Source organism: Eretmochelys imbricata, chromosome 16 (genome assembly GCF_965152235.1).
Source record: "Eretmochelys imbricata isolate rEreImb1 chromosome 16, rEreImb1.hap1, whole genome shotgun sequence".
Lineage (NCBI taxonomy): Eukaryota > Metazoa > Chordata > Testudines > Cheloniidae > Eretmochelys > Eretmochelys imbricata.
Window position 1 is genome coordinate 23721438 of NC_135587.1, and position 26136 is coordinate 23747573.

The 26136-nt window shown below is 41.1% G+C and overlaps 1 protein-coding gene and 1 non-coding gene across 10 annotated transcripts in view; both read right to left on the bottom strand.

Moving 5' to 3' along the window:
• Window positions 1-25885, bottom strand: part of RC3H2 (ring finger and CCCH-type domains 2) — a 42554-nt gene extending 16669 nt beyond the window's left edge. For 5 of the 9 annotated variants that reach the window (XM_077835542.1, XM_077835545.1, XM_077835543.1 and 2 more), the window contains exons 1-13: window positions 25723-25885; window positions 19153-19423; window positions 18135-18431; window positions 16312-16429; window positions 15273-15506; window positions 14138-14313; window positions 11095-11295; window positions 10524-10656; window positions 10157-10275; window positions 5007-5119; window positions 4095-4403; window positions 2732-2946; window positions 867-1294 (exon numbers count right to left, since the gene is read on the bottom strand). In XM_077835542.1, the coding sequence (XP_077691668.1) occupies window positions 867-1294; window positions 2732-2946; window positions 4095-4403; window positions 5007-5119; window positions 10157-10275; window positions 10524-10656; window positions 11095-11295; window positions 14138-14313; window positions 15273-15506; window positions 16312-16429; window positions 18135-18365 (2277 nt within the window). In that variant the 5' untranslated portion in view covers window positions 18366-18431; window positions 19153-19423; window positions 25723-25885. The other 4 variants (XM_077835538.1, XM_077835540.1, XM_077835539.1 and 1 more) reach the window with 4 other exon arrangements.
• LOC144276315 (small nucleolar RNA SNORD90) lies at window positions 10761-10868 on the bottom strand. The gene has a single exon (XR_013348220.1). It is a non-coding gene; the product is annotated as a small nucleolar RNA SNORD90 (small nucleolar RNA).
• Window positions 25886-26136: the final 251 nt, after the last annotated feature.

The following is a 26136-nucleotide window of genomic DNA, read 5'->3' on the forward strand; positions in this document are numbered from 1 at the left end:
GAATCTCCTTCCTTGGAAGTTTTTAAGGTCAGGCTTGACAAAGCCCTGGCTGGGATGATTTAACTGGGAATTGGTCCTGCTTCGAGCAGGGGGTTGGACTAGATGACCTTCAGGGGTCCCTTCCAACCCTGATATTCTATGATTCTATGCTCCGCAATAAAACAGTTAAGGTTCCAACTGAAGTGTCAACACTGGAGCTGACACTCCAACGAGATTAATAGGGGGCAGGAGAGTTCAAACCCCCGAGTTACTGTCAGAAGCCATCTGCACATGCAAGCAAACATTACTGTATTGATTACATTAAGTTTACATTTTAAAGGTTTTCTCTGCAACCACAAGGGCTAGAAATTTACTTAAAAAAAAAAAAAAAGAAGAGACAGCTGAGATTCTGAACAATCTGACTATATCCTCTGGGCTATATAAATACATTTAGCACGCCAGATCTGGCCCGCAGACCATACATTTGACATCCCTGGGTCAGGATCCTTTGGACTGGAGTCCCATTTTTAGATGTCACTATAGGACCTAGGCAGAGGGAGATGCATCTTGGATCCAAAGCGTCTTCCTCAATGCATAGAGTCATGTCATAATGTGAATCAAAGAAATGGGAGTAGGCAACATCTAGGATGTGTGTAATTAATTCAGCTGATGTGTGTTTGTAAGCAGAGGAGCAAAGGGGTCTAAGATAGCCCTACCCAAAAGAACAAAGATCTGCCTATTATGGTTTGAAAAATAACTTGTTTTGGGGTTGCTGCTTGACAAGTGTAACCCAAGGCAAGAAAAGAGCTCTGGGCTAATTAGGTGGTATGATTTCGGTCATGACTTTTAAAGTAAATCATATCTTTTTCTTTTCCACTCTCACCTACCCTTGGTAAAGGCACAGTCCTCTGCTCATTTGGAGGTTGGCAAGCCATGGAGTAATACCCATCCAACGAATTATATCTTTCGCGCAATGATGTCTGACAGACAGATGAGTGCATCACATCCATTGGAGGTAAAGAATTGCTCCTAATAATGTCATCCCTTGGGTACATCTGTGGACGCCAGATGCGCCTGCTGTCATACACCGGAGCATACATTCCAGAAGGGACAGGAGGAACTGGTCCATACGGTTGCGGAGGAGGAGGTTGGTAAGGAGAATTCAGTCGCTCTCGAGGGGGAAATGTACTGTAATGATCAGCATATGGCACGGAAGCAGGTGGGAGGGAGGATTCTGGAACGTTACTGGACCTCACAAAGCGAGGAACACAGGGAGCCACACCAGCTGGTACTGTTGGAGGTGGTGGGTAGTATCCTTGAAAATTGGAAAAAAGCATATTTAATTTGGTCTCAATAGGATCAGAATTTTAAAACAGTTCTAAAATTTTAAGTAGCACTTGATACTGACTTCAGAGTCAAGTGTCTTGTTTCTACAGGTCCCCTGTTAACTCCCTCACTTCTCTGTGGATGAGCACTGCATGTTTGAAAACTGGGTCTGCAGGGGCAGTACTAACACTGTACAGTGTGTTCACAGGACCGGACGTTGTTGGGAGGGGGGCAGAGGAGCGGTGTATTCCACCATATGGTAGCACTTTTACAAGAACAGGTGGCAATTTAGCACTTCCTCTCCAAACCTAACATGTGTGTGGGTATTTTTTATATACGAGGTTAGATAGATACTTTTAAAGAAAAAGGTCTGTCATCTGTGTTTATATATCAGCATTTTGGGTCTAAAGAATTCTGAGGGTCTTTAAGCCATCAGCTGGCAAGTGGTTTATTTTTTACACTGCAGAATAGATCATTTCCCCCTCCTATACCCTACTCTGACAGCTGGGACCTGCCTGAAGTTAGAACAAATGATACAGCAGTTTTCTTGGCTGCACTTAATAGGAACCTCTTTCTTCTATCTAACATGGTGCTTGTTAGCTTCCCAAAATACCAAGCACAGTATGCAGAGGCACTTGGTACATAGAGTGTCTCCCTCCCAGGTCTCTGCCTAGATGAATACTCAAACAAACCATTCCTCAAGGGCATACAGACATTTGTGCAGTCTATGAGAGGCACACTGGGACTGTCTGTGTACACCGATGGCAAGAAAAGATTTGGGAAAAGCTTGAATTATTCAGGTCTGTAAATGCTAGTGGGAAATGCACAACCTGAACTAAATTCCGCCCATGGATGCACACAAACTGAAGTCAGACCCATACACACTGGAGCGCAGAGACTGGCTCTCGTTGTGGGTGAGCAGTAAAGAACTGGACACATGGAGTGGTGAGGAAGGGTGGTGTTTCCAGTAAGACACTATAAAAGGAGACTGCTAAGCCAGCTCCATGAAGGATGCAAACAAGATGGAGTCTCACGAGTTTCACACAAGGAAAGCAAACAACTTTTCTCCACAACACAAGTCTTCAACACATCTGTCCCCTCTCCAATGAGTAGGCATGGTTTAAATGTTGCTGAACTTCCTTTAAGGAATTTTGGAGACCTCTCTAGTTAAATATGGAAATAATGCAAAGAGTGTAGCAATGCTCCTGCATTCTGCGGCCCTCTCTTTACTCAATCATAATATTCAGAGTTCGAAAGCTTGGGTATTGGGCTCTGCTGAAACCAGGAGGCCCAGCAAATAAGCCCCACATGAACTTCATGCCATTGGGATTTGAAGAAATTTAGAAAGCACAAACACTGAAACCCATTCAAGTTTATACAGGCAAAAGTAAAGGATTGCCTATGGCTCAGCAACCATGTCACTCACCTGTCTGTGGGTACTGTGGAACTTCATAGGACAACTGTGTCCTAGGATCTTGAAAATACTGAACATTATCAGAATGTGGAGGGTAGACAGGTACTCTGGTTACAAATGGGCTGGATTTTGGAGGCAGAGAATTCATCTCTGTTCCAATATTAGGACCACCAGCTGAGGTAGCTGCTGCCTGGCTTACAGGAGTCTTGGGTGGAGAGCAAATTTTACTGAAAAGAATTGCAAAGAAATCAAATGGATTTGCATTTACTACTTATTATTTGTATTCATCTTTCGTCATTTCTAACTCAAACACAAAACACTCCAGTATGACATAGCCCAAATTCCTCATTATCTCCACTGGTATTTCTGAAGACTTCAATTATTTTTTAAAATACAACATTGATGCTATTATTAAAAAGCAGACTATCTTCAAGAGAACATCATGCACTCATAAGCTGATCTAAACCTTTTAGTTTGTACCTAGAGCTCAGATACCAGTACTGAAAGCATGTTTTGGAAACAACAGATAGGCATTAAAAAGCTGGTCTGAGGTCCAGTGCTGTTTGGGCAAAACCCAAACGGTTTTAAAAAGGTGTGATACCTGGAAAACCTCCAGGACTACAAAATAATATTTTTGATAACTGGAAATGCAATGACTATACTGTACAACTCTACAATAAAGAAATAAAGTATGGATGCAAATTGTTTTTAAACTGAATAACCCCAATGACAGATTAGATACTGTGCAGGAAACCGGGGAAGAGAGCAGATGTGGAGAGCTGTACCAATTTAGCCAGTCTATATGAGATTTAAAAATTAAAGCACTGACACAACTTGGGTTGACCTTCTGAGTAACAAAATTACATCTCCAATGCTAAAATCAGACCTTGCATTGCTACACAGCCAAGGAGCATTTCCAGTGCATCTCCACTTTTCCTCCTACCTGACACATTACTTGGATATATCATCTGCTAACACCTCACACAGAAGAGGCTATTCCCCTTCAAGCTCAACTCTGGACTTCAATAGGTAGAATGCACTGTTGTGCCCTTTGGAAAGTCTTCTATTAGGCTTGCACATGAGCTACAGCAGATTTTCTGAAATGCATGGCTTATATATTACCCTTTAAAGGGCAACTGGCTACTTCAGTCACAAGGAAAAGAAAAACATATGCCCTTCAAGATGTGGAGAGCATAAAACAGAACCAGAGTTCAGTATCTATAACTCACTCAGTAGCAAAGACTAAAACAGAAACTACTCATGAACATAATTCAGACCTTTATCACCTCTCTTCTGCTTGCAAGGATAGGAAAAATGCAAAATGTGGACATTAGAATATTTGATCCCAATTCTTTTAGCTCATAGAAATACATACTTTTCAGATAGCGATTCTGTAGGAGACCCAGAGGCATTTTGACCACTGGCTCCAGACTTTCCCCCCTTCTTGACATTCTCCAGAACTCTTAAGGAGGTTTCAGCGCAGCGAGGAATCAATTGGGGAACACCACTTTCCAGATTTGCAATCCCATTGGAACTCGGCACCATCTTTCCTGTTGTTTCAGTGCTTCCTATGACAGAGATTACATTTCCTGCTGTGGTTGAGACAGTGCTGTTGACACCGACTTTATTTAGGAGAGGGAATGTTCTCACAGTCGCGCTGATCTTTTTGTTCCTCAAACGATACCTATATTTACAAAGACAAATCTGATAAAGGAGTTTACATTGTGCAGTCTAATGCATTTGTAAAACTGACATGACAGAAGGGATAAGCGGGATATCATTAACAGCACTTCACAATTTAACTTAAACCATGAGCATTAGTTTGGAGAAACAAGTAGATCATCAGACATTTCACTCTACAGTAAAAAACCAACTCAGCCTCTGAGAGGCATCTGAGTTGTTAATTTGGAGATGGGTGTGGGTGGAAATAGCTTTATGAAGTTATACATGAGATATTTGGTAAATTGAGTCAGGAATAAAAAACTGCTGATTAATGGGTACTGTTCCTCAGTTTGCGCCACTGCAGATCTCTTTAAGGTGCCAGGCCCAGAGTCAATAATTTTGTGCAGGAAAATTTTGATTCTGCTATATTCTGAGAGTTAAGTAAAGGGGAATTCTGGCAATTTATTTATAGATGCTATTTTTAACAGGTCTAATTTGCACAAAACAGTTCTCTTGCAATTCAAGGATCCCTAGAAATGAATTCACACACAAAGGAAGCTACTTTCAAGATTTAATGAAAGCTGCCTTGATTTGATGGAAAGAACGACACCATCCCCAGACTTACTTTTCAAGCTCTTCCTGAGAGTGAGCAAATGTACAGTTAGTTCCTCGTGGACATCCTCCTTGCTGGCGCAGATCTCGGCACATACTCGTTTTATATTTGCTATTTGGTTGCGGCTTAAAAATACAAAAAAGAAAATCCCACTTAAGATCCAATACAGGTTTAAATATAAGTAGTTTTAAAAAAATATATAAATACAGACATGCAAATGTTGACATTTTTCATTCTCAATCACCCCTTTAGATAAGGAAGTTTTTCACTGACATTACGAACACCCTTTTGTCACATTGAGCTCATCGTGGCTAACTCTGCTGTGTACTGCATTCAGAAAATTTTGCTTACAATCATGAATTTGTCAGGTACTAATTACAAGATGCCATGTCTTTCAGGATCATTAAGCCCTCATAATCCTGAGCAACACCTCAACCCCAACCTCCTAGGAATCATACATCTGAATTTTGAGTGCGTGCTCCCCTTCCCCATGAAAGTTTCAGTTCAGGAAAATACCCCTTCTTATTTTAGGGGTCATAATCAACAGGAATATAGCAGAGGTTCTCAAAATTTTTGTATTGGGGACCCCTTTTACACAGCAAGACTGAGTGTAACCCTCCCCCCTTATAAATTAAAAATGTTTTTAAATTAAATTTTCAGTTTAATTTTAATGCAATATAACCAGGGCTCTCGCAACACCTCTGCCTCCCCCTCACCCCGAAGGGTCGCAGCCCCCAGTTTGGGAACTACTGGAACAGAGGAAAGCTCTAAAGGAACATATTTGTGTTCAGTAGTTTTAAAGCAAAACTATGACAGATTTGTATTGTCTACCCCATAATACCAGGGTAAAATTCCTGCAGGCTGATCACATAGTAGGTGTCTGTTACTCTCCAATCCAGAGGGCAGCAAGAGAACTACTCAATTAACATCCTTCCAACCAATTCTCAGATGAAAAGGAATGCCTCCCATGAGTAAAGAACTGCCTTTATCACCCCAAAACTGAAGGAGATAGGGATAAGAACTAAATCCTATCCCTCATATACATATTTTTAGGTGGAGATTTTGGGATCCATCTCTCTTAGCTGGCTTTGAAAATCCTATCCTTACATCATATATAATGCATATATCAACAGTTAATACTGAGGATAAAACAAATCTGTGCCTGATATTCTGTTTAGTTCTACTGAGTGTGTGAGTCCAACACCTATTTGCCCAGTGTGACAGGCAGACATTTGTGTGTAAAGGAGAAGAGTCTGCTACCAATCAGATTGTTTCTGAATGGATGTGCCGGGGTCATGCAACAGGAAAAAGTAGGGGTTTTTTAAATTTATTTTTACACCTTCCTTTACTGATTTTTTTAGTTGTACCTGCTCACAGAATGGCCTTGGGAGGACTGACTGTACAGTTGGGCTTTTATTCCATCCATACTGCCTTGCAGATGGAAGAGTTTCCTTCAGTTCCCCACCCTTGGTCTCAGCCACTACCTCTGTCCATCAGCGCTCTCTAAGTTTTTCTCCAGCACATAGTGATGTTGACAGGAGTTGCTTTGCTTGGGTGTCTGCTTTTCAAGAACATGCCTGTGTTGCTGACCCTACCTGAGAAATGAAAACCACTGAAAGAGGCATCCAAGATAAACAATGAAGCCAGGGATATCTTCTGAATGTTTGCTGGTAGCCCCCATGGCTTTTTGACTTTCCCTGAGAGGAAGCTGGACATGTCTACCCGTGGTAGAATTACTCAAGTGGAGGGGGTGGATGCTGCAGAGGCCCATAGTGTTGCTGAAGCTGCTTTATAATGCCCTTCTTAGACAGGAATCCACTTACCTGTCTTTTGGTAACTAGTTGGATACAAACCCACAACACTTATTATTAGAAGTCCGCAGCACTATCCACCATGCCACAGAGCCTGGGTTTTTTTGGGCCCTCTCATTCTTTTCACTTTGCTGCCTGTCTTTTTTCCACTTCTTTTAAAATAGAAGGCTCCTCTGTAGTAAGGTCCCACGCAGCAGTTATTCGCCTTAGTTGGTCTTCAAGTATTCCCAAAAGAAGAGTCTTTCTTATATTTCCCTATTTGTCTCATCAGTTCTGACCTGGAGAACTGAACTTCTTCCCATGAAGAAGACTCAGCCCTCTTCATAATAACTTTTCTTTGCCATTTTATTTCTAGACGAGTGCTTTGGACAGGGAGCCTGCACCCTACAGAAACTTTAACTAGAGTCTGAAAGACACTGAAAGATTCTGACTCTGAACTTCAAAACAACAGGGTTCATTCTGGGTGTGCAGCCTCTTAGGGAGGCAGTGAAGATCAGACCCCTCTTTGGTTTTTGTTTTACAGCTTTTGTCCATATGAGATAAGGATATCTGAAGCAGGGCTAAGTAATGTCCTGGGGAGCCAGAGGTGTAGATCTCCTTCAAGGATTTTCCCTTTGGTTTGCTCCGTGTTCCTTTGATCCCCTCGTCAGTGCAGTTAGAAACAAGTCTTGGAGGAGAGGAGGTGCATACCAGCCAGCCATATAGTTGCCAATGGGGGACCTCTGTATACCCCAAATGCCAGGAACTCGTTGGATGAGAGAAGCCCAGGTGAGAGGTCCCCATAAAAAAAGGGGGGCTGGCTAATGCCTGTAAGTAAGGCATAAAAAGTTAAGTGCTCAATGTAATCTTGCCAACTAGATCTTTTGTTTGCTTTCTGTGGCCCTGCGCTGGCCACTGAAATGGAGGGCACCCACTGTTGGAACCACCGTCATCAGCACTGGATCCCAAGGCAGGCTCATTGGAGAAACCTCTTTCCACCATGCCATTTATTTCAGTCCTCCTTCCCCCTCTTTGCAGCGGGAGATGGAGAAGATGGAGCAGTAGCTTACAAAGCAGTCTCAAGAAGTTTGGCAGTAGTGATTTTTGGCTCAGAGAAACCACCCCGCTTCTCTTATTTCCCGCCTTGTGCGAAGGAGTGCATCACTCTCCACCTCCTTGATTCTGCAGCCCTGATTCTCTCCTGGTCCAGAGGAAGACAACCTAGGAGACCCTTTCCTGTGTTGGGGGCCTACCTTGGCCACAAAGTTAGCAGAGTTCACTATCTATACACTCTGATGGGGGAAGAGATGCAGGACAAGCAGAATTTCACCTTAGGCTTCTCTGTCTGTATGTCTGTTATGCTGGGATCAAAGAAAAGCTGCAAAAGGTATGCCACAAAGTGTGATGCTCAAAGCCTCAGGAACGAAGACAAACAAATAATTAAGTGCTCAGTCCTAAAAGCTAACCCCAAAGTTTGACAGATCCAGCCAAATTTAAGCCCAATTGCAACAGATATTAGGTTTCATTTTAGTTTTGAAAAGTTTTAGATCCAACAATCCTTAAACTCAACAGCAGTGAGATCAATCCTTCCATCGAATAAACTGGCCAGCTCTTCACTAGGAGGGGCAAATCCCTGAATCAGCAATTCACAGCTCCGAGCTGTAGCCTGAAAGCAGGCAAAAGACTCATGGTCAGATCTGTAGATCTTAATATACTGAAGAACACACTGGTGGACCAGTACATGTTTCCAGCATTGATTGCGAACCAATGATTAGAAAGAAGGAAACAAAAGACCCCTAATGTCAGCTTTCTCACAGGTCACATTGGATGTATGACAGAGGAAGGAGTGTCCTTGTCTCCAGTGCTAAAAGTGTCACTAGAAAGGAAATTGATGGATACATTTATCTTAGTGTCAGAAAGCAAAATGTTCTGAAAAAAGTTTATTGTGCTCTTTAGTCAAATGAGCTGCACTATTTTCCCTCTTTTTTTCCATCTGTCCAGGGAATCTAGCATCAAGTAAGGTTGAGAAACAATCAATTCACATTTTTTTACGTAGCACAGACAGAATAATTGCCAGACGTCAGGGTGGGAAAGAATGTAAATCTGGAAGAATGGTAAAGTTTAAGTTAGAAAATGATGAAATGCAAAAAGGCCACGATCAGCACTTATGGTCTATCTTGTTAAGATTTGGCAGCTATTTGTGTAACTTATATACAAAGGTCCTTTTGTGTGATTTATGTGAAATAGGTTCTTATGATTGGGTTATACAGATATCCTTGATCCTGGCTCACAGTATAGTTTTATATGGAGGGGAGAGTCTTGAATGGATGGCAATTACTTAAGATGCTATGTGCTTGGTTTGGGTGGTTGTAGAAGGAACAGAGTATGGACATTCAGATCATAGAAGGGATACAGGAGGATTTGCATGCTGATGGTCCTATATGCTGATGGTCTAGGGTTCTTTTGTAACGTATTATCCCTTAAACTAACATTTAAAAAAATTATTCTTGCTCTTCTCTGTTATGTAAACAATTAACTTCAAAGTTTTGGTATTTCATATACATGTATAAAAATGGATGGAACATAACCAATTGGGCTAAAAAGATATATTTATAAAATGATTGCATAATGAGCCCATTACAAGTAAATTATATCACCTATGTACGGTGGACACCCTGACTGAGGAGTTCTTATAATTTTAATATTTCTTGTATGTTTTTCTTCATTTGTTTAAAAAGATACCAGAATAACAATTGTCTTGATTAAGCAAGACAAGAAACCTCAGTGAGTAAGTATTGAGCTAACTAATGTGGCACCACTGGGGTCTGAAAGGTGACAGTAGTCCCAGCATAGCTTTATATTACACGTAACAGATAAAATTCACTAAGATTTAAATCAAGTGTTCCTTGTGGTCATGCTTTACTAACTACAGACATCATGTACAGGGAGTCTACTCTAAGCTGACATTACATAAGTATGGCTTGTTTTAATTTGCCAGTCAGTCAATCAGGAGAGGTCCTAATGCATTCTTTTTAGAACCCTAGGGGTTCTACCCAAGTCCATCCTTAAAGTATTGTATTAATAAATAGATACCATTTTTCCTACAAAAGGAAGATCGATTAATACCATAGAGAATCCAATCCAATGTCTATTTTTAATTGGCTAGAAGGGATCTTGGTGAATGGCATTATATACTCCCTGCTCAGGGAACATGGGCCTGGGATATTAATCCTACTTTATTTCATGGCAGTGGAAAGCCTGAGTACGCTACAAATGTTTTACATCAACATTAATTTTGCAAAATAAGTGAAGCCCTTTTGTTAAATCGTCACAGAACACTCAGAAATACAGGTGGTAATTAAATATAGTCACCTGTGGTGTTTCATGACCTTTTCGACTATAGTTCTGAATAAAGTCCACTAGCCCATGTACCACAGTCTTCACTGCCACCATTGCATTTTCCAGCTGCTCCCATGTTGGAGAAGCTGCATCTACAATTGACAAATTGAAAGCACGTTTTAACAATAATTCCAATATCATCATCTTAAATGAGACAACTTTTACATCACACCAGAAACATCCAGTACAAGGATTAAGAGGAAAATCTTCAACAGCAGGTTAAAAACATCAATTGATGGGAACTGTTTAGAGCAGAAACAGAATTTGTTACCAGTAGAGTTATATTTTCCATTAAAAAGGAAAGGGAAAAAATTTACATTTATTAGCACCATTCACATACCTGGATTAGGATCTATATTTGCCAGAAGCTCTAAATGAGGCCTAAGTCTGTTTAAGTTTGCTGGATCACCTGTACGTTGCAAGACAATTGTCAGCTCCTGTACACTTTTTGCAAATGATTCTGGAGACTGGAGCTGAAAATAAAAGTGACATTAATGCTCTTCATTCTATAAACTGGACATTTTAACAAAAAAGTATTCTCATTTTCTTTCAAGAGAGATGGGCTCCAAAATGAGACAGGCAGTGTCTTCAGATTGCATATAGTGATTATCAGTGGTGAGAGATTACAATTCTCAGCTCAGAATCTGCCCTATGAAGCTTCATCATAAGACACGAAACTAGAAAAAGTGATTTTTTGCACTGCTTCTCTGTGACCTTTGTAAACACTAAAAATTCTGAAAGGGCTTTGTACATAAAGATTACGTACAAAAAAACAGCCATCCTACTCTCTAGTCATGTTAAAACGTAGTTAAAATTAGAGGTTATAATAGTTTAAAAACTGCTTCAGTATTATACCCTTTAACTGTTAAATCTAACAAGAAAAGGATACTAAATCTACCCCATTGACAAACCTTGTCAATAATGGATTGCATGTGTGACTTATGTGCCAAGTCGCCATAAAGGAGGGAAGACCACTGTTCTGGTGATATTCGAAGTCCCGCTTCCATGGCAATGTGGACAATTTGGGCATCATGTTCCCTTCGCAAAGCCTCATAACTCCGAAATTCCTCTTTAAGCTGCATCAGAGAAGAATCTTCATCCCTTTTGGTGACCTAAAAAACAAGAATTCAACAATGCTTAAAAACTTCATTTTTCTTTAATTACAGCAGAGTCCATCAGATGTATAAACAAGTGTGCCATGGTATATAGCAGTGGTTCTCAACCAGGGGTCCGGGGCCCCCTGACGGGCTGGGAACAGTTTCAGGGGGTCCTCCAAGCAGGGTCAGCATTAGACTCACTGGGGCCCAGGGCAGAAAGCCGAAGCCCCACCGCATGGGGCTGAAGCTGAAGCCTGAGCAATGTAGCTTCGCGGAGGCCGCTGCGGCATGCGGCCCCAGGCAACTGCCCTGCTTGCTACCCCATAAGGCCAGCCCTGGCTTTTATATGCAGAAAACCAGTTACTGTGGCCCAGGTGGGCCATGGAGATTTTATAGCAGGTTGCGGGGGCCTCAGAAAGAAAAAGGTTGAGAACCCCTGGTATATAGAATCAACACTTAGTTCTTCCAAAAATTCATCCCGCTGCAGAGTACTAGCATTACTGTGGGCTAGCCAGATAATCCAGTGTTGTATAGATAGTCACTATGAGGACATGACATCAAGTCAAATCACTTCAACTAAGTCAGAAATTGGATTTGCTTAAGTCTGAAGATAATATGTGGTTGGCAGGATATACAGCTATAGGATTAGACCTTCAGTTCCACTATCATTTCGATATACCCAATGTTAAAAGACAACTCAAAGAGAGATAGCAAACGTTCAGAATTTAACTGGTAAATGGGGATGGGGGGTGGGGGAAGGATGATCAAAAAGTTGCCCAGTACTCTATAATTTAGAGTATACTTTACAGAAAGACAATTAGTACCAGTTTTAACAAAAGTACCTGGCTACACACACCTTTCATCAGAAGATCACAGTTTACTTTATATACATATTAAACCTCATAAATACACCTTTGGTATAGTCAGTATTATCCCATTTTATTGATGGGCAATCTGAGACACAGTGAAGCAAAATATCTTGGCTCAAGGTCACTAATTGCAGCAGTGACAGACAAGAATAGAACCCACAAGTCCTGGCTCCTAGTCCTTTAACTCATGTACAGCGCTAGTTTTCTTTTTATAAAAATGCAAAGTAAAGATGTGATACACATACAGTAAATCCTCACTTAAAGTTGCCCTGGTTAACGTTGTTTCATTGTTACATTGCTGATCAATTAGGGAACATGCTCGTTTAAAGTTGTGCAATGCTCCCTTATAACATCGTCTGGCAGCCGCCTGCTTTGTCCACTGCTTGTAGAAGAGCAGCCCATTGCAGCAAGCTGGTGGGGGCTTGGAACCAGGGTGGACCAGCAGCCCCCCATCAGCTCCCACTCCCCTAAGTTCCCTGTGCAGCAGCCGCCCAGCAGGCTATCAATTGCCTGCAGTTCAGCTGTCCCTCTCCCCACTGCCATATGCTGCCCCTGCCCCCTGCCTTGGAGCTGCTCCCCGAGCCTCCTGCTTGCTGGGGGGAGGGAGGAGGGGAGAAGAGGGGAGCTAATGTCAGGGTGTCCCCCTCCCCCTTGCTCCTGCACCCTGCTTATCCCATCTCCATAGAGCAGACACACGACAGGGCTCAGGAGGAGGGAGCAGGCAGTGTACTTAAGAGTGGGTCAGTGTACTTAACACATACACACGTGTCTGTCTGCTGTGCTGTCTCCCCTCCCTCCATTCCTGCTGCCTTGTAGAGTGTGAGGCTACATTAACAATGAGTTAACCCCTTGAGGGCTCAGCCAATTGCTAGTTCGTCATTGAACACAAAGGCATTCCCTGGGAAATATCCCACCCTCTGACTTCATCACCTCAACCAAGCTTCACAATCATCATTGCTGTGTACAGTATTAAATTGTTTAAAACTTATAGAGTGTGTGTGTAGTCTTTTGTCTGGCAAAAAAATTTTTCCCTGGCACCTAACCCCCGCTATTTACATTAATTCTTATGGGGAAATTGGATTCACTTAAAGTCGCATTTTTCAGGAACATTACTACAAAGTTAAGTTACTGTATTTTTATGACTGTCTCGAAAAACATCCCACAAATCTTATTTTGGGGAAAAATGCGTTGTAGCTAATGGGTCACAAATCAAATTACTGCTTACATTATAAAAAGAAAAGGAGTACTTGTAGCACCTTAGAGACTCTTTCTGCGAATACAGACTAACACGGCTGTTACTCTGAAACCTGCTTACATTATGTGTATATCAAGTGTACTCTAGGCCTTCTAGCAGAAATCATATGTTGAAATAAAAATTTAACCATCTTCCCATGTCACTGAACATAAGAGCTTTTGTATCAAATATTGATATTCTATTGAAGATGTCTAGATCAGACTGTCTTTGTCAGCTGACATATTATTTTATTGCCTTTCTGGGCCGATTAATTTCTTACTGATCGTGCTCTACACTACCATACAGGAAAGCAGAGTTCACCTCCTACTCCTCATCTCTTACTCTTCAGAGATCAAGAGTTGGGAGCATTCAGTGGAAAAGAGGTATGGTATAATAAATGAGAGGTTTAAACATTTCATGTCCATTTTATAATGCATGCATCAGTACTGAATGCATTAGGACTCTCTCCATATATTTCCGTCTCACCATCTCTGTGTAAGCAGAGGCTACAGTTAGTGGGATTAAATGATTAATTGGTTTTAGATCACTTCTTGATGCTTCATTGTATCTTTAGAATGGGTAAGATCTGAATTTGAGTAGCATGTTGCAGGTGAAAGATATTCATGCCATATTGGTTCCTCAGAACTATATGCTAAACACTGCTTATGTATCAAAAAGTTTAAAACAAATAAAACTGGTATTAAGTTGCAAAAATTAAAAGCAAGTTTTCATTTTAAATTATCCAATCTTTTACCTTAAAGCATGATGCTCGATACAGTAGTTGCACAACATGACCAATGCTTGTTTTTGATGCCTGAGGAAATCTTGGTTCTAGTCTTTGCACAACAAAAAGTACCAAAACTTTTCTTGAGAGTGCAGAGCCATCTTCAAGTGCCAGTAACACAAGTTTCAGAGCCTCTTCTTGCATAGCTTTAAACAGACGTTTAAAAAAAAAAAGGTCATAAGAAAAGTAAGACTACCATATATTAACAGTGTACACAGGAACATTTGGTTTGAGAGTTCTTGTCCACAATATCTTAACCAACCATAGCAAAACACAGTCAGTGAAAATGTGCCCCATTTTAAGAAATCTGCTAGTCCAGATACAAAGCAGTACACAGAAATGCTTGAAATGCAGTCAGTGGTTCCAGTTGAAAGAAGACTGGACGATTCAGGGCTCCCTGTTTTCAATAACATTGGCACTTTTTAACTTTTGGTTTTACATTGCGCAGTCTCAACATTCAGCCTTTGCCATTTCATGTAGCTTGCCAATTTTATACTAGGAAGCTGATGAAATCTAGCGGTAGGTATGGCACAGGAATATTAGAACTATCCATCAGAATTACAAGTTCACTGCGTTGCCAACTTAAACAGAATCTTCTGATGAACCCTACACCCAATTTGGCATCAATTTACTGGTAATAGCTGGTTTATAGAAAAGACTCCAAAGCCATACATTTTAACTTAACTGCTTTTAGCTCAGTATTACCATGCAACCTGAGCTGGTGGTTTTGGACTCTATGGCTTAAGGTATAGGCACAAACATTAAATCTGAATGAGAAACCTTGTGCCTATGCACTAATCATAGTGCTCAGTACTATCAGCATGTTACATAATAATACTGGGCTACACACAGTAAGGAAAATACATCTATTTTTAATGGGCTGAGATTTGTGGAATGTTTCCCTGCAGTATCTAGGGATAGACCATAACAAAACCAAGAGGTATACTGGTTAGAATACCTAACCTTCTCCCCCCTCCCTTAGCTCTTTCCCATAAACCTGAAAAACAAGAGTACATCTACCTCCAAACTACAATGATAAGACTCCCAAGTAATGTTCTTCCTGGTAAGAAAAGAAACAGCCAGATCCATTCTGCAATAGTCCTACCTGGCCCTAGAAACTGGCATCCTCGTGCCCTGACAGCAGCCCAGAGATTGGCAGACAGTTGCTGAGGGTTCTGGTGTTGTAAAATCAGTTCTGTCACAGTTCTTTCACCAAGTGAGCGTGCTGCCCGCATGGCTCTAACACGACCCTCCTCCTCCACCAGCTGACAGTTCACTAGCGTCACCAGTTTCCTTTGCATTGGACGGCTCAGGGCACTCTGATTCAAACTAGCAACTCCTTTAAAGAAAGAGGTAAATGGTCAACTAAGTCTTAATAATAAGACAGATTGATCAAGTGAAAGGCAAACAACCATTTCTAGTATAGGCTTAAGCAACAGACTAATGCCATACCCCACCACGAACTCTTTTCGCCTAAGAGGCCACTCACCATCACAGCATTGATCCAACACTACTGATCCTTGCTGTTGAAGTATCTCCCACTCAGCCCCCCACTGCTTATCAAGATCTGTACTAAATTGGTCTATTTTCACTCTATGCCCCTTTTCTGTGCCATGTCTGATAAAGCCATGCCATTTTTAGGTTTTATGTAGGATCCCCACCTCACTTTTGGAGCATATAACACTTCGGACAGCTTTCAACATGGACTACAGAACATTCCTTAGTTCCCTGCAGATCACCACAAAGGCTTTCTGGCACTTGTCTGTTTCAGTCCATCCCTTGTCACTACAATCATACATGGCTAGCTGACTAATAAAGGAATTTAAATTAAAATCTTACATTTAACTAAGTCAAAACAAACCACCTGTTTAGCTTGAAGAGTTTGGGTTCCTTTCCTATGCTTAGGTGAGAACATTATTAAATGAAAAGCACGTACTAGTTACCCTCAAAAGCAAAAACAATATAGCTGCTAGACTTATTTACAAAGCACCATAGATGTGCACGAACCAGTAAAGACATAAAGGAAAAGTTACCAGAAAGATAGAACTATCACTTCACAGACTGAAACCAGTCTGAGAACATACTTCTGTTAAGAGTAAGCTTGTCTGATATACCAAGAATTGCAGAGTTTTAAGACGACTTACCCTTTCCTCCACTTAGTGGCTTTAAGTAGAGTGCCAAATCTTCCACACATTTCTTTGCTACCTCATAATGTTTGTTCTCTCCTAAGTTACTTAACTTTACTGTCTGATGATCTGGTACCTACAAAAATTGCAAAGGAAAGAAAAGGGAGTTGTAGCTAGTGTCCATAATCTTTCCCATGACCTGCCTTACTCACCTTATCACAGTATAAGCTAATTATATAACACCATAGATCTACACTACTCTTCACAGAGAAATGAAAGACAGGTTCAACGCCATGATGTTTGGAATGTAATACTCATAATACAGCAAGGGATTACAGAGGATGACTGTTATGGTGACGAAAGATTAAGATATTATTATGATATTGTTACAGAACATTTCTTGTGGTGCTTTTGGATAGATACATTAACATTTGGAGATTAAAGAGGAAAACAGGGCAGGAGGGGAGGTCTGTGATGGAAGACCAGCTGAAAGAACTGACCTCTGAAGGGTTATTTGAAAGGTAAGGTGCATGGTACACAGGGCCTGGGAGGATGATCAATGCATAGAGGCAGCATGAGAAGAAGTGCAGAGTTGCTTGTAGGAGACCAAGGAAGTGACCAGATGCAATTAACTGGCCAAGAGCAGAACACGAAAAGGTGAACAAAGAGAAATTAGAGATAGAAATGTAGCCAAGCACAGCATGCTCTGCAGTCCTAAAAGGGAAGAATGGTGAATCTGAACTTGGTGCATGACTCACCGTGGGCATGATCTGGTCAGAGTGGCAGAAAACAAAGGTGATTTTAGTTACAATGTACTGAACAAGCTAAGGTGTACTCTGAGAAGTGGGGCAGTCAGAGGAAGTGAAGATTGTAATAGGCAGACAAGGTGACTATTACAAACACTTTATTAGCAATAGAGAATTAAATAAATATATGAAGTTGAGAAGGGAAAACATACTAGTGTATGACACTATGTTCCATAACATACACAATGACTTTTTTAATATACCCATTGTTGTCACATCTGTCTGGATGACAAATTAAAATAATCAATGCACTAAGCAGCTCACAATAAAATGCACCCTCTGCAGGTGGCATCCCAATTCTTTTAAAGAATTATTAACTTGAAAAGATAAACTCTTTGAACACACATGTGAAAGGGCACAAGAGAGATAGATTATTTACTTACAAGTTTCCTGAAGTGCAATGCTGACTTTATTAACATTCCTGTGCCACCACTATGAGGCACTGGAGGGAAAAATTTCTAATTCAATTAGTTGATGAGACTCTCTCAAACCTAAACGCCCTCATCATGGGTGCTTCAAAAGAACAGATGTCTGAACCTGGGTTCAGAGGTCAGATTCTTTTCAATGTAAGAAGTAACATGAGGTTTTGACTCAACTAGTTCCCAATGAGAAGGATGAATGAGTGTAATCTGTAGATTAACTTTTCTAATGACACTGCTGATTGTCCTCTAGGTCCAGGAGGTATTTATCTACAAACTCACACAGCTGTACACCCAGTTATACTGGAAGACTCTCTTAAAATCATTTTACAGACATATTCTGTCCAGAACTGCGGCACATTACAGCGTCACTGTTAGAACACAGAGTCCTGTCTACACAACACAACGAAATATTGTTTTAGTTGTGACAAGGGACAGCTGTCTGGTAACCTGGTCTCCTGATATAATTGTCTTTGTAGCGTACACAGGCCTTCAGATGCTATAAAGATCAGACCTTTTCTTATCCCAGACTGAAACAGTGAGGATGTATTCCTGCTGCAATGGTAAAATGTAAATGGTAATGTTGGAAAAAAGTAAAGAGCTCCTTAAGTCATACCTGGGCTCCAACTAACTGGAGAAGTGCAAAGTTTACAGGAAGCACATCGATGTCTGTGTTGATGGCAGTCTGGTCGAAAGGACATGCTTTGCGATGAAGCTTGTTCAGGCAGGTCTTACAGACAGTGTGAGAGCAACCTAAGCTGATGGGTTTGTGCACATTCTCATCAAACTCATTGTAGCAGATTGGACAGGACAGAAACTCTGTCCACTGAGCTGCCTGCACAGGCATTGTGGAAGTTGGATGCTTGTTTAGCAGACTAGAAGACCATTATTTCACTGTCCCGTATTTTGGCAGCTGGAAAGTAAATGAACAAAGGATGTAGTTTCTACACAACATTTTGCAATTAGTTGCTTTTAATTTAAAAAGCAAGATTTTAACATTTTATTAAATAAAACCCAAAAACTTATGTTGAAATCCCCATATAATGAATCCAACCCTGCCTCTGTTATATCAATCAATAATAACAGTTCAATAATCCCATCACATTCTTCCAGCTAGTCTACACTAATCCAGTTTGTGAGCCTATCTTCAGTAAATGTCATCTGGGTTTCTTGTGTACTCATGGAATTAAAACACTTTACGGAAAAACATTGGTTGGCACATAAAAGGTTAAAGGCAGAACCTCAGATACAAATCAAGCTCACAATTTTCAAAAACTAAGAACACTCCCTAATAATTGAAGGGTGGTGGGAAGTCAAAGAAATATTATATTTGTTTTACTATCACAAAGTGGAGTGCAACATGATCACAGATGTTTCATCCTACCCATCTTGTTCAAATTTAAACAGGTGTCAGTATAAACATTGCTTTATAGAAACAGAATCCATTATACACTTACATTTTTTGTTTTTAAAAGTGGTAAAACATTTATTGCTGGAATGGGAGAGTAAATCTGTGTTCACATCACCTCCCTTGTAACAGCCCATCAGAGGACTTGCTCCCAGGGGCGTACATTTCTCTATTTGCATTTCACACATTCGCTACCTCACATTCATAACAGTGAAACTCCACGTACGTAAGTCTGTGGCAGAAAGATCTCTGCTGTACTGGAAATCCAGGTATTTGGGGGCAATTACACAGCTGATACTTTGTTCACACAATTGTTTGCAGAGCATAGCACTGTAGCTGGTTCCACAACAAGGAAAGGTAAAAATATGGAGACCAAATTACAATATGGAAAATGTCACCAAAACGCCATCTAGATCCAACAAGCAACAACTTCAGTTTATTATTAGCAGGTCTTTCCTTTGAAATATCTCACTTTGTGCAGAGGTTCCACGTAAATCCTATGTAGAAATATGTTTGAAGGGAAAAGGGAAAATTTACTCATATATTCTGAAAGACATCCCATCTTACATAATTCAAAATCAATAAAAAGAAAACAAGCCCAAATATTTAAAGGCTACTCCAGCTAAGAACTTCAACTAAACTATTTAAATTCAAGCCTTCAACACTGACACTATCAAACTGGTAGGTGCTTGTAAAGGTTAAAACTAAACAGCCACACCCATAACTACTCTACAACAATTTACCTGTTGGCTCTGATGCTACCAAAATCCTAGAAACCAGATGGCTTGCATAAGTGCTATTAATCTGTCCAATTAGCACTTTTCCTTTTAAAAATGCAGATGAACTCACATTACTCCCTACACTCCTATATTTATAAAGAGTTAAAGGCTCAATACTATATTTTCTTTTCCAAAAGTGGAAATAAGGTAATGTTCTTGTTTTGAGGAAGCCAACAGTTTCCCCCTGTCCCATCTGAATTCAACAATTTTCCATTTTCATTTTGAATCAATTGTTGGCTGTTCTACTGTTTAGTTAGTGATGTTAGTATATGTTGGACCACTAAAATACTTATTAAAACACTGCATAAGACTTGAAAAGTGGATGTATTTTATTTTAATTATGACCATCTGTTTAGAAATGCTATTTAGCACTGAGCATCCAATGCTCTTTAAGCAACAGGATACTTGTACAAGATGTTCTTATCTCAATGAGATTTTCAACATCATTTGGGAATTACATTTTATACAAAAATTAAACAGAAGTAAGACAATGCAGAAATTAAACTTTGGACTTATCCCACTGACCCTAAATGTGGATCCAATATGTTCAATACTAAGTGAGCATAGTCACACCGTGAAGTATATTTTTAACCCTACCATAAAGCACACACTTTACTAGGGAGGGACACACACAACTTTTTTTAGGCAAAACATTGCATACCTGTAAGGATTATTTTTGTTACATGCATCTTCAGACATGGATATTCAAAAGTACAATAAGCAAGAGTGAACAAAATGCTAAAAGCATCCTGATTTCCCTATGAATTTAAATGTATAATGCCATTTAGTCCACCTCAACCCTTGAGTATCCAATGGTAGGCAAACAAAAATGCAATTGTAGAGAAAAGGAAAACATCTAAAGTAGATAGATCCTAAGACTTCCCACCCTTGCTACCACAGGTTCTGCTATACTACTGCTAATGCCAGTGAAGACTGGTTGCTGGTGACCAATAGCATTAGGTTAGACAACACAGGTAACATATTCTAAATTTCCACCATTTCTGTCATGAGTAGCAAGTGGGAAATTTTAAGAAGTCTGGTATACATACAATCTAGGTAACAGCATGACACGAGTCACTGACTGAACAGTCTCCATTCCCACGTCCCTCATTAATAGATTCAAAGGGCAGTAATCTTTATTCAGAGAGCATATATATGCTTAGCTTCCACAATTAATTCAGAAACTTGCAGGTAACAGTACCAGCTCATTTTCCAGGCTTTTAAATAAAGGCTAGTCTACACTAGAATCACTACAGCAGCACAGCTGTACCAATGTAGCTGCACCACAGTAGTGCAGATGCTCTAGGCTGATGAAAGAGAGCTTTCCCATCGGCATAATTACTCTACCTCCCAGAGCGGCAGTCACTATGTTGGCAGGAGAGCTTCTCCAACCAACATAGCGCTGTCCACATTCTCGGTGTAACTTACATTGCTCAGGGAGTGGCTTTTCCACACCCCTGAGCAACTTAAGTTATATTGAAGTAAGTGCTAGTGTGTACAAGCTAAGAGTCATGCCAACTATTCTGATATTTTTGCTCTCCAGTATGTTCAAAAAGGATTCTAACTAAAGTCTCCAAATTATCAAGTCAGTTTCTTAGAAAAGTATACAGAAATTTTTGTACAGACTCCTGTTTTTTCTGACAAGGAACATATTTAGGGATGTCCTATTGAAAAACAAATTGCTCTGATACTCTAAAAATTGAACAAAATTTTAAAAAAAGTGCCCTACCAAAAATCATTCTGACAAGAATTGTCAACTTAAAAATCTAGTCTTTTTTAAAGAGATGAACTGAAAGTATTTTCAGGTGCTACCATTACCCTGGCGTTGCCCCGATCTTTCTGTGTGAAAAACCCATAAACACAATATAAAAAATGACTAAGCACAAAGTGCTGTCAAATACAGAAAGTAAACAGAGAGTACTTTTTATTTTTAACAGTAGTAGGTAAAAATATTCAGACAAATGTGATTTTTCAGCTGTTGTCTTATTAAGAGCAGCATCTTAGATTACTAAGCCTGAAGATTTTAGAAGTCTAAATATACTATTTGCTATTTATTATGTAACTAGTGCATTTGGGACAGACTAGTTCAGATAATCAAGTTTCACTTTCTGCTTCTGTTGCAGGAGCAAAATGCTGCTGAATTTGAGTTCACAACCCTGCAAGGGAATGTTTAAATTTTCCTATCAGCCACAATAAGTGTACTTGATTTTCCTTCAAACATATATATATTTTTAAACTTTATAATTTGTGAAGCTGATTCACAATGGAGTGATATGGTATATGGGGCTCATATTTTAAACCAATTCTGGTATGCTTACTGGATCCTGTAACCTTCCTTATGGACTTGATTCAAAACCCACTGAAGTCTCGATCTGGCCCAATTTTTAATTCTACTATTAAGCACTTTGAACTATTAAAGATTGAGTGCATTAGGCATTAAAAATTACAACATGGATTTAGTTCTAATATTAAACAATCTTACTATGATTTTAACCATGCTTCTGAGGCTGTGTTCTTTACATAGTAGCTAGATGCAGACAACATGGGATCTTAAAATGGGCAAATTTCAAAGCATCCATTGCAATTTTCCATTTGTACAAGCAGATTAATCACTTGTTTGTACTATAATGAGTAGGTTTGTCAAGCCTTCCTTCTGAAGTTACTTAAAGTTGAAAGCATCTCATCTAGCTCAGTAACTTATTGTCCATGTTAGTCCATGTTATTAGTATTAAATTACTTCCTAAAAGGACTTTAGTCTTCCATGTATTACTCTAACAACCATCACATGCGGATCTAAGAAACTGGGTTCATATTAAAGGCCCAGGAAGTGGAAGTGAGCAGTTCCAATAATAGCTTTGCATCTTTTAGCTCTGATGGCTCGAAGTGAAAATAAATTCTCTTTAGATAGAACAGACTTGCTTGTTTCTGCATGTCGCATAATGTCCATCATATTTAAATCTTCTGAGAAACAGCCTAAATGTAAAGGGAGTTGTTCAATGACCACTACAGGACAATATTCCAAGATACTGTTCTGATCTGACTTTTTATTGGAAACCTGCATTTATCTCTGGGGACAGCAAAAGAATCATACTGTAGGAAGAAATGTTTGTTTTATTTAAGAAACATCACACCAATGTACTGCAACTTGAAACAGACCAAAACAAGCTACTGTTTTCACGGCTCCTCGTATTATGGACTTGAGATAATAATTTTTAAAAACCTGGCTTAGTCTTGTATTCTGCTCTAATACTTTTCCTAGATTTATTTATGCATGTTTCTATGGTGATCATCACTATCATAACTTCTTATAAAATTGTCTACTTAGACTTTACCCTTTTTTTCTAAGGCTATTTGTTGAAACATGGCTACACTATGTAATGCACTAATATAATATAAAAATTACTCTGACTTCTAGATAAACATTACTTTTCACATATAAATGGGTTTGTTTTTTTCTTTTTGTAAATGCCAGAGCTCTAGTCACCCAGGAGGTCAGTCAAGACGCTCTATTTCCTGTTCAAGGATCACCACCAGTAATAAGGATTCTGCATGTTAAGATGTTCCCCAAGTTATATATTCGTTTTCTGCAGGGTTTCAGGGGTGCAATTGAAAGCCGAATTTGGCCTTCCCACAAGTGTGATGAAAATCCATCTCCCATAGCTGTGTTGATTTTTCAAGACTAACAGGAGGACAAAATGGCAAAAATGTTTGTCACTAAAATCAGTGAAGATTATTTTGAATACCAAAAAAGTATGTTTGCTGAATAAGAAGGTGCTATTTTTATAGTTACTTTTCAGAGTAGATCTGCACTTAAAGGGTGCTATTTTTCTTTAATATAAAAGGTTTAACAGAGGACCAAGGATCATGTGGGGCAATTCTTTCTGTGTTTATCCTGAATCTTCTCCCATGCACCCCGTTCCGCCTTTTAAACCACCACTTTTACAAGTGAACAGTCCATACACTAACAAATTTCACAAATAACTTTTTGAGCAAGAGTTAGTAATTCCCTAAAGACTGAGTAATTCCCTAAAGACTGAGTTTCATGAAAGCAGAGGGCTTCTGGGAGTAGCATGAAGACACTTTTTAGAATTGTAAAACTTGTACAAGGATACAAGTTATGTTCAGTGGGATCCTCCATCCAATAAGAAAAGCAAAGACAGAGGTACTATTAATGTTCAGGTCATTAATAATTATAAAGATTTTATGCAGCAAGCTACATTTTACATCTAATAGTTGATTTTCCAGAAAGCATGTTAGATATAAATATTTACATCCTCTGCCATAAGTCAGCCAAGTCAGAAAAGATCAATACTCAAGACCAAACAGAACTGCACTTTAAGCAATCTCTAGTATTGCCATTAAGTTGACAGAATTTTATTTTTTGTATGGAACTGAACTATTCCATACAAGATGGAAATGCTAATTAATGCTACTACTAGTTGAAAAAGCTTGTTAATATTGAAGACTATTGTTCATATTAGATAAGAAAGGCATACAGATCTAGGGAAAGCATAGTTAGTTACTAAGAGTAAGAATTTGATGTTTAATGGAACATTACAGCATGACAGCAGTATATGTTTTAAACTCTGGAATTTCCAGTGACATCTTTTAAACAAAAAAAGACAGAGGGTCAAAAAGAGATCTATTTGGGTCAAATGGTTACTTACAATTTCACTAGTATGGTCTCATTTAACATTCTGTATCATCTGTTTTTCCTCTTAATGATAATTAATTACAAGGATGTAGATTTGTTTTTCTAACCAATATAAAGAGGATAAATTGGGCTACAAAAACAGCCAAATTATGGTTAGACCCAACTTCTCCATCTACAGAACACATATGGCACAGAAAAGACATCTAGAAGATTTTGCTATCAGAATCTTTCCTGATAGTCTAGACATTGTCTTAATTTTAGCTTATTTCTAGGTATAAGCTTCTCCCCCTTTAATCCTTCCTACTAAATCAACACTCCTACCAATCAGTCATATTGCTGTTCTTCTCTAAACTTCCTCCTGACTCTTGTACTTATAAGTCCTCAATTTTTCTACAGGAAGAGAAGAGGCAAGGTGAGCGTGCCTACTAAGCACCCCGCATCAAGGATGACCAGATGGAACCACTTCTAGGGCCTTGTCTGCACTACTATTTTTCTTCAAGTTTCCCCACAGGTGCAGCTCCACAAGAAGAGGTAAGAGTGGGAATGCTCACGCAGTCAGACGGACTCCCCTCCACACCAGAAAGCACTAGTTCATGATGTCTAGACCTCCCAGGCTGGGAGCAGGGTTAGTTGGCGGGGTGACTAAAAATCCCAGTGGCCTGTACGTGTTAGTGCTCTCACTGGTGGAGGTGCGGCAGCAGACAAGCAGAAGAGAACGCTGGTTTAGACACAGCCTCAGGTGGGAGCGTAGCCCCGTCCCTGTCCCACTCTAATCCGTGTGTGGCCTCTGCGTGCAGCCCCGCAGCGACAGCCGCGGCGGCGATTTGGCAACGCAGACACCCGCCCCCCGGGAACGGGGCTGAGCTCCCCCAGCTCACCGCACAGGAGCCATCAAATGGCAGCTGGGACTCTCCAGCAGCCTGGCCAGGAGCCGAGTCAGACCCAAGCTGGGGAAAGCCCCCCGGCCGCCAGCCGCACCACACAGGGATCCACCACCACCCGGCCACGGGGCTGCCAACCGCACCCGCCGCTGGGCCGGGGGGGGGGTGGGGGGGAGTCTGAGCGCGCCCCTGACAGCGAGGGGGCGGGGAAGGAGCGGACGGGCCCGCTCCTCCGAGCCTGCTCCGCACGCAGGCAGCCCCGCCCCGAGCGAGGGGCCCGGCCTGAGAGACCCTCCGCCGCGGCGCTGCCGCAGGGCACCCGGGGAGGGGGCGGGGCTGCCGCAGGAGCGCCCCGGCTCTCCCGCCCGGGGGTACTCCTCCGGGCCAGCCGCCCAGAGCACGGCCCCCGCCTTCCCTCCGGCCGAGCCAGGCCGGGCCGCCGGGCTCTCCCCGGCCAGGCGCCGCCCACCCAGCGGCCCTACCTGCGAGGCGCGGCCGGGCCGGGAGCAGGAGGCGGCACCGGCCTCTCACACTCCATGGGGCGGGCAGCCCGGAGCGGCCCGGCGGTGGCAGCAGCGGGGGCCTCGGCGGCGCCTCCTCATCGCGGTGACAGACGGGAGCCCAGCCCCTCCGCCCCGCTACTATCGCGAGAGCTGCCAGGATCACGTGAGAGGGGAGCCTCGGCTGGCACAGCCCGCTCACGCCTGTCACATGACAGCGAGTCCCGCTCCGGTTGGGTGAGAGGCGAGAGAGGGGCGGACCTCGTGCCTCGTGGGCGGGACAGGACTGATGGAGCTGGCAAGCCCCAGCTCTCCTACCCGTTCAGGCTGGAGGCATGGAGTACCCTGGAGAGGCTGAATGGGAAAGGTATCCTTTCCCCCGCCCCTGGGGCAGGC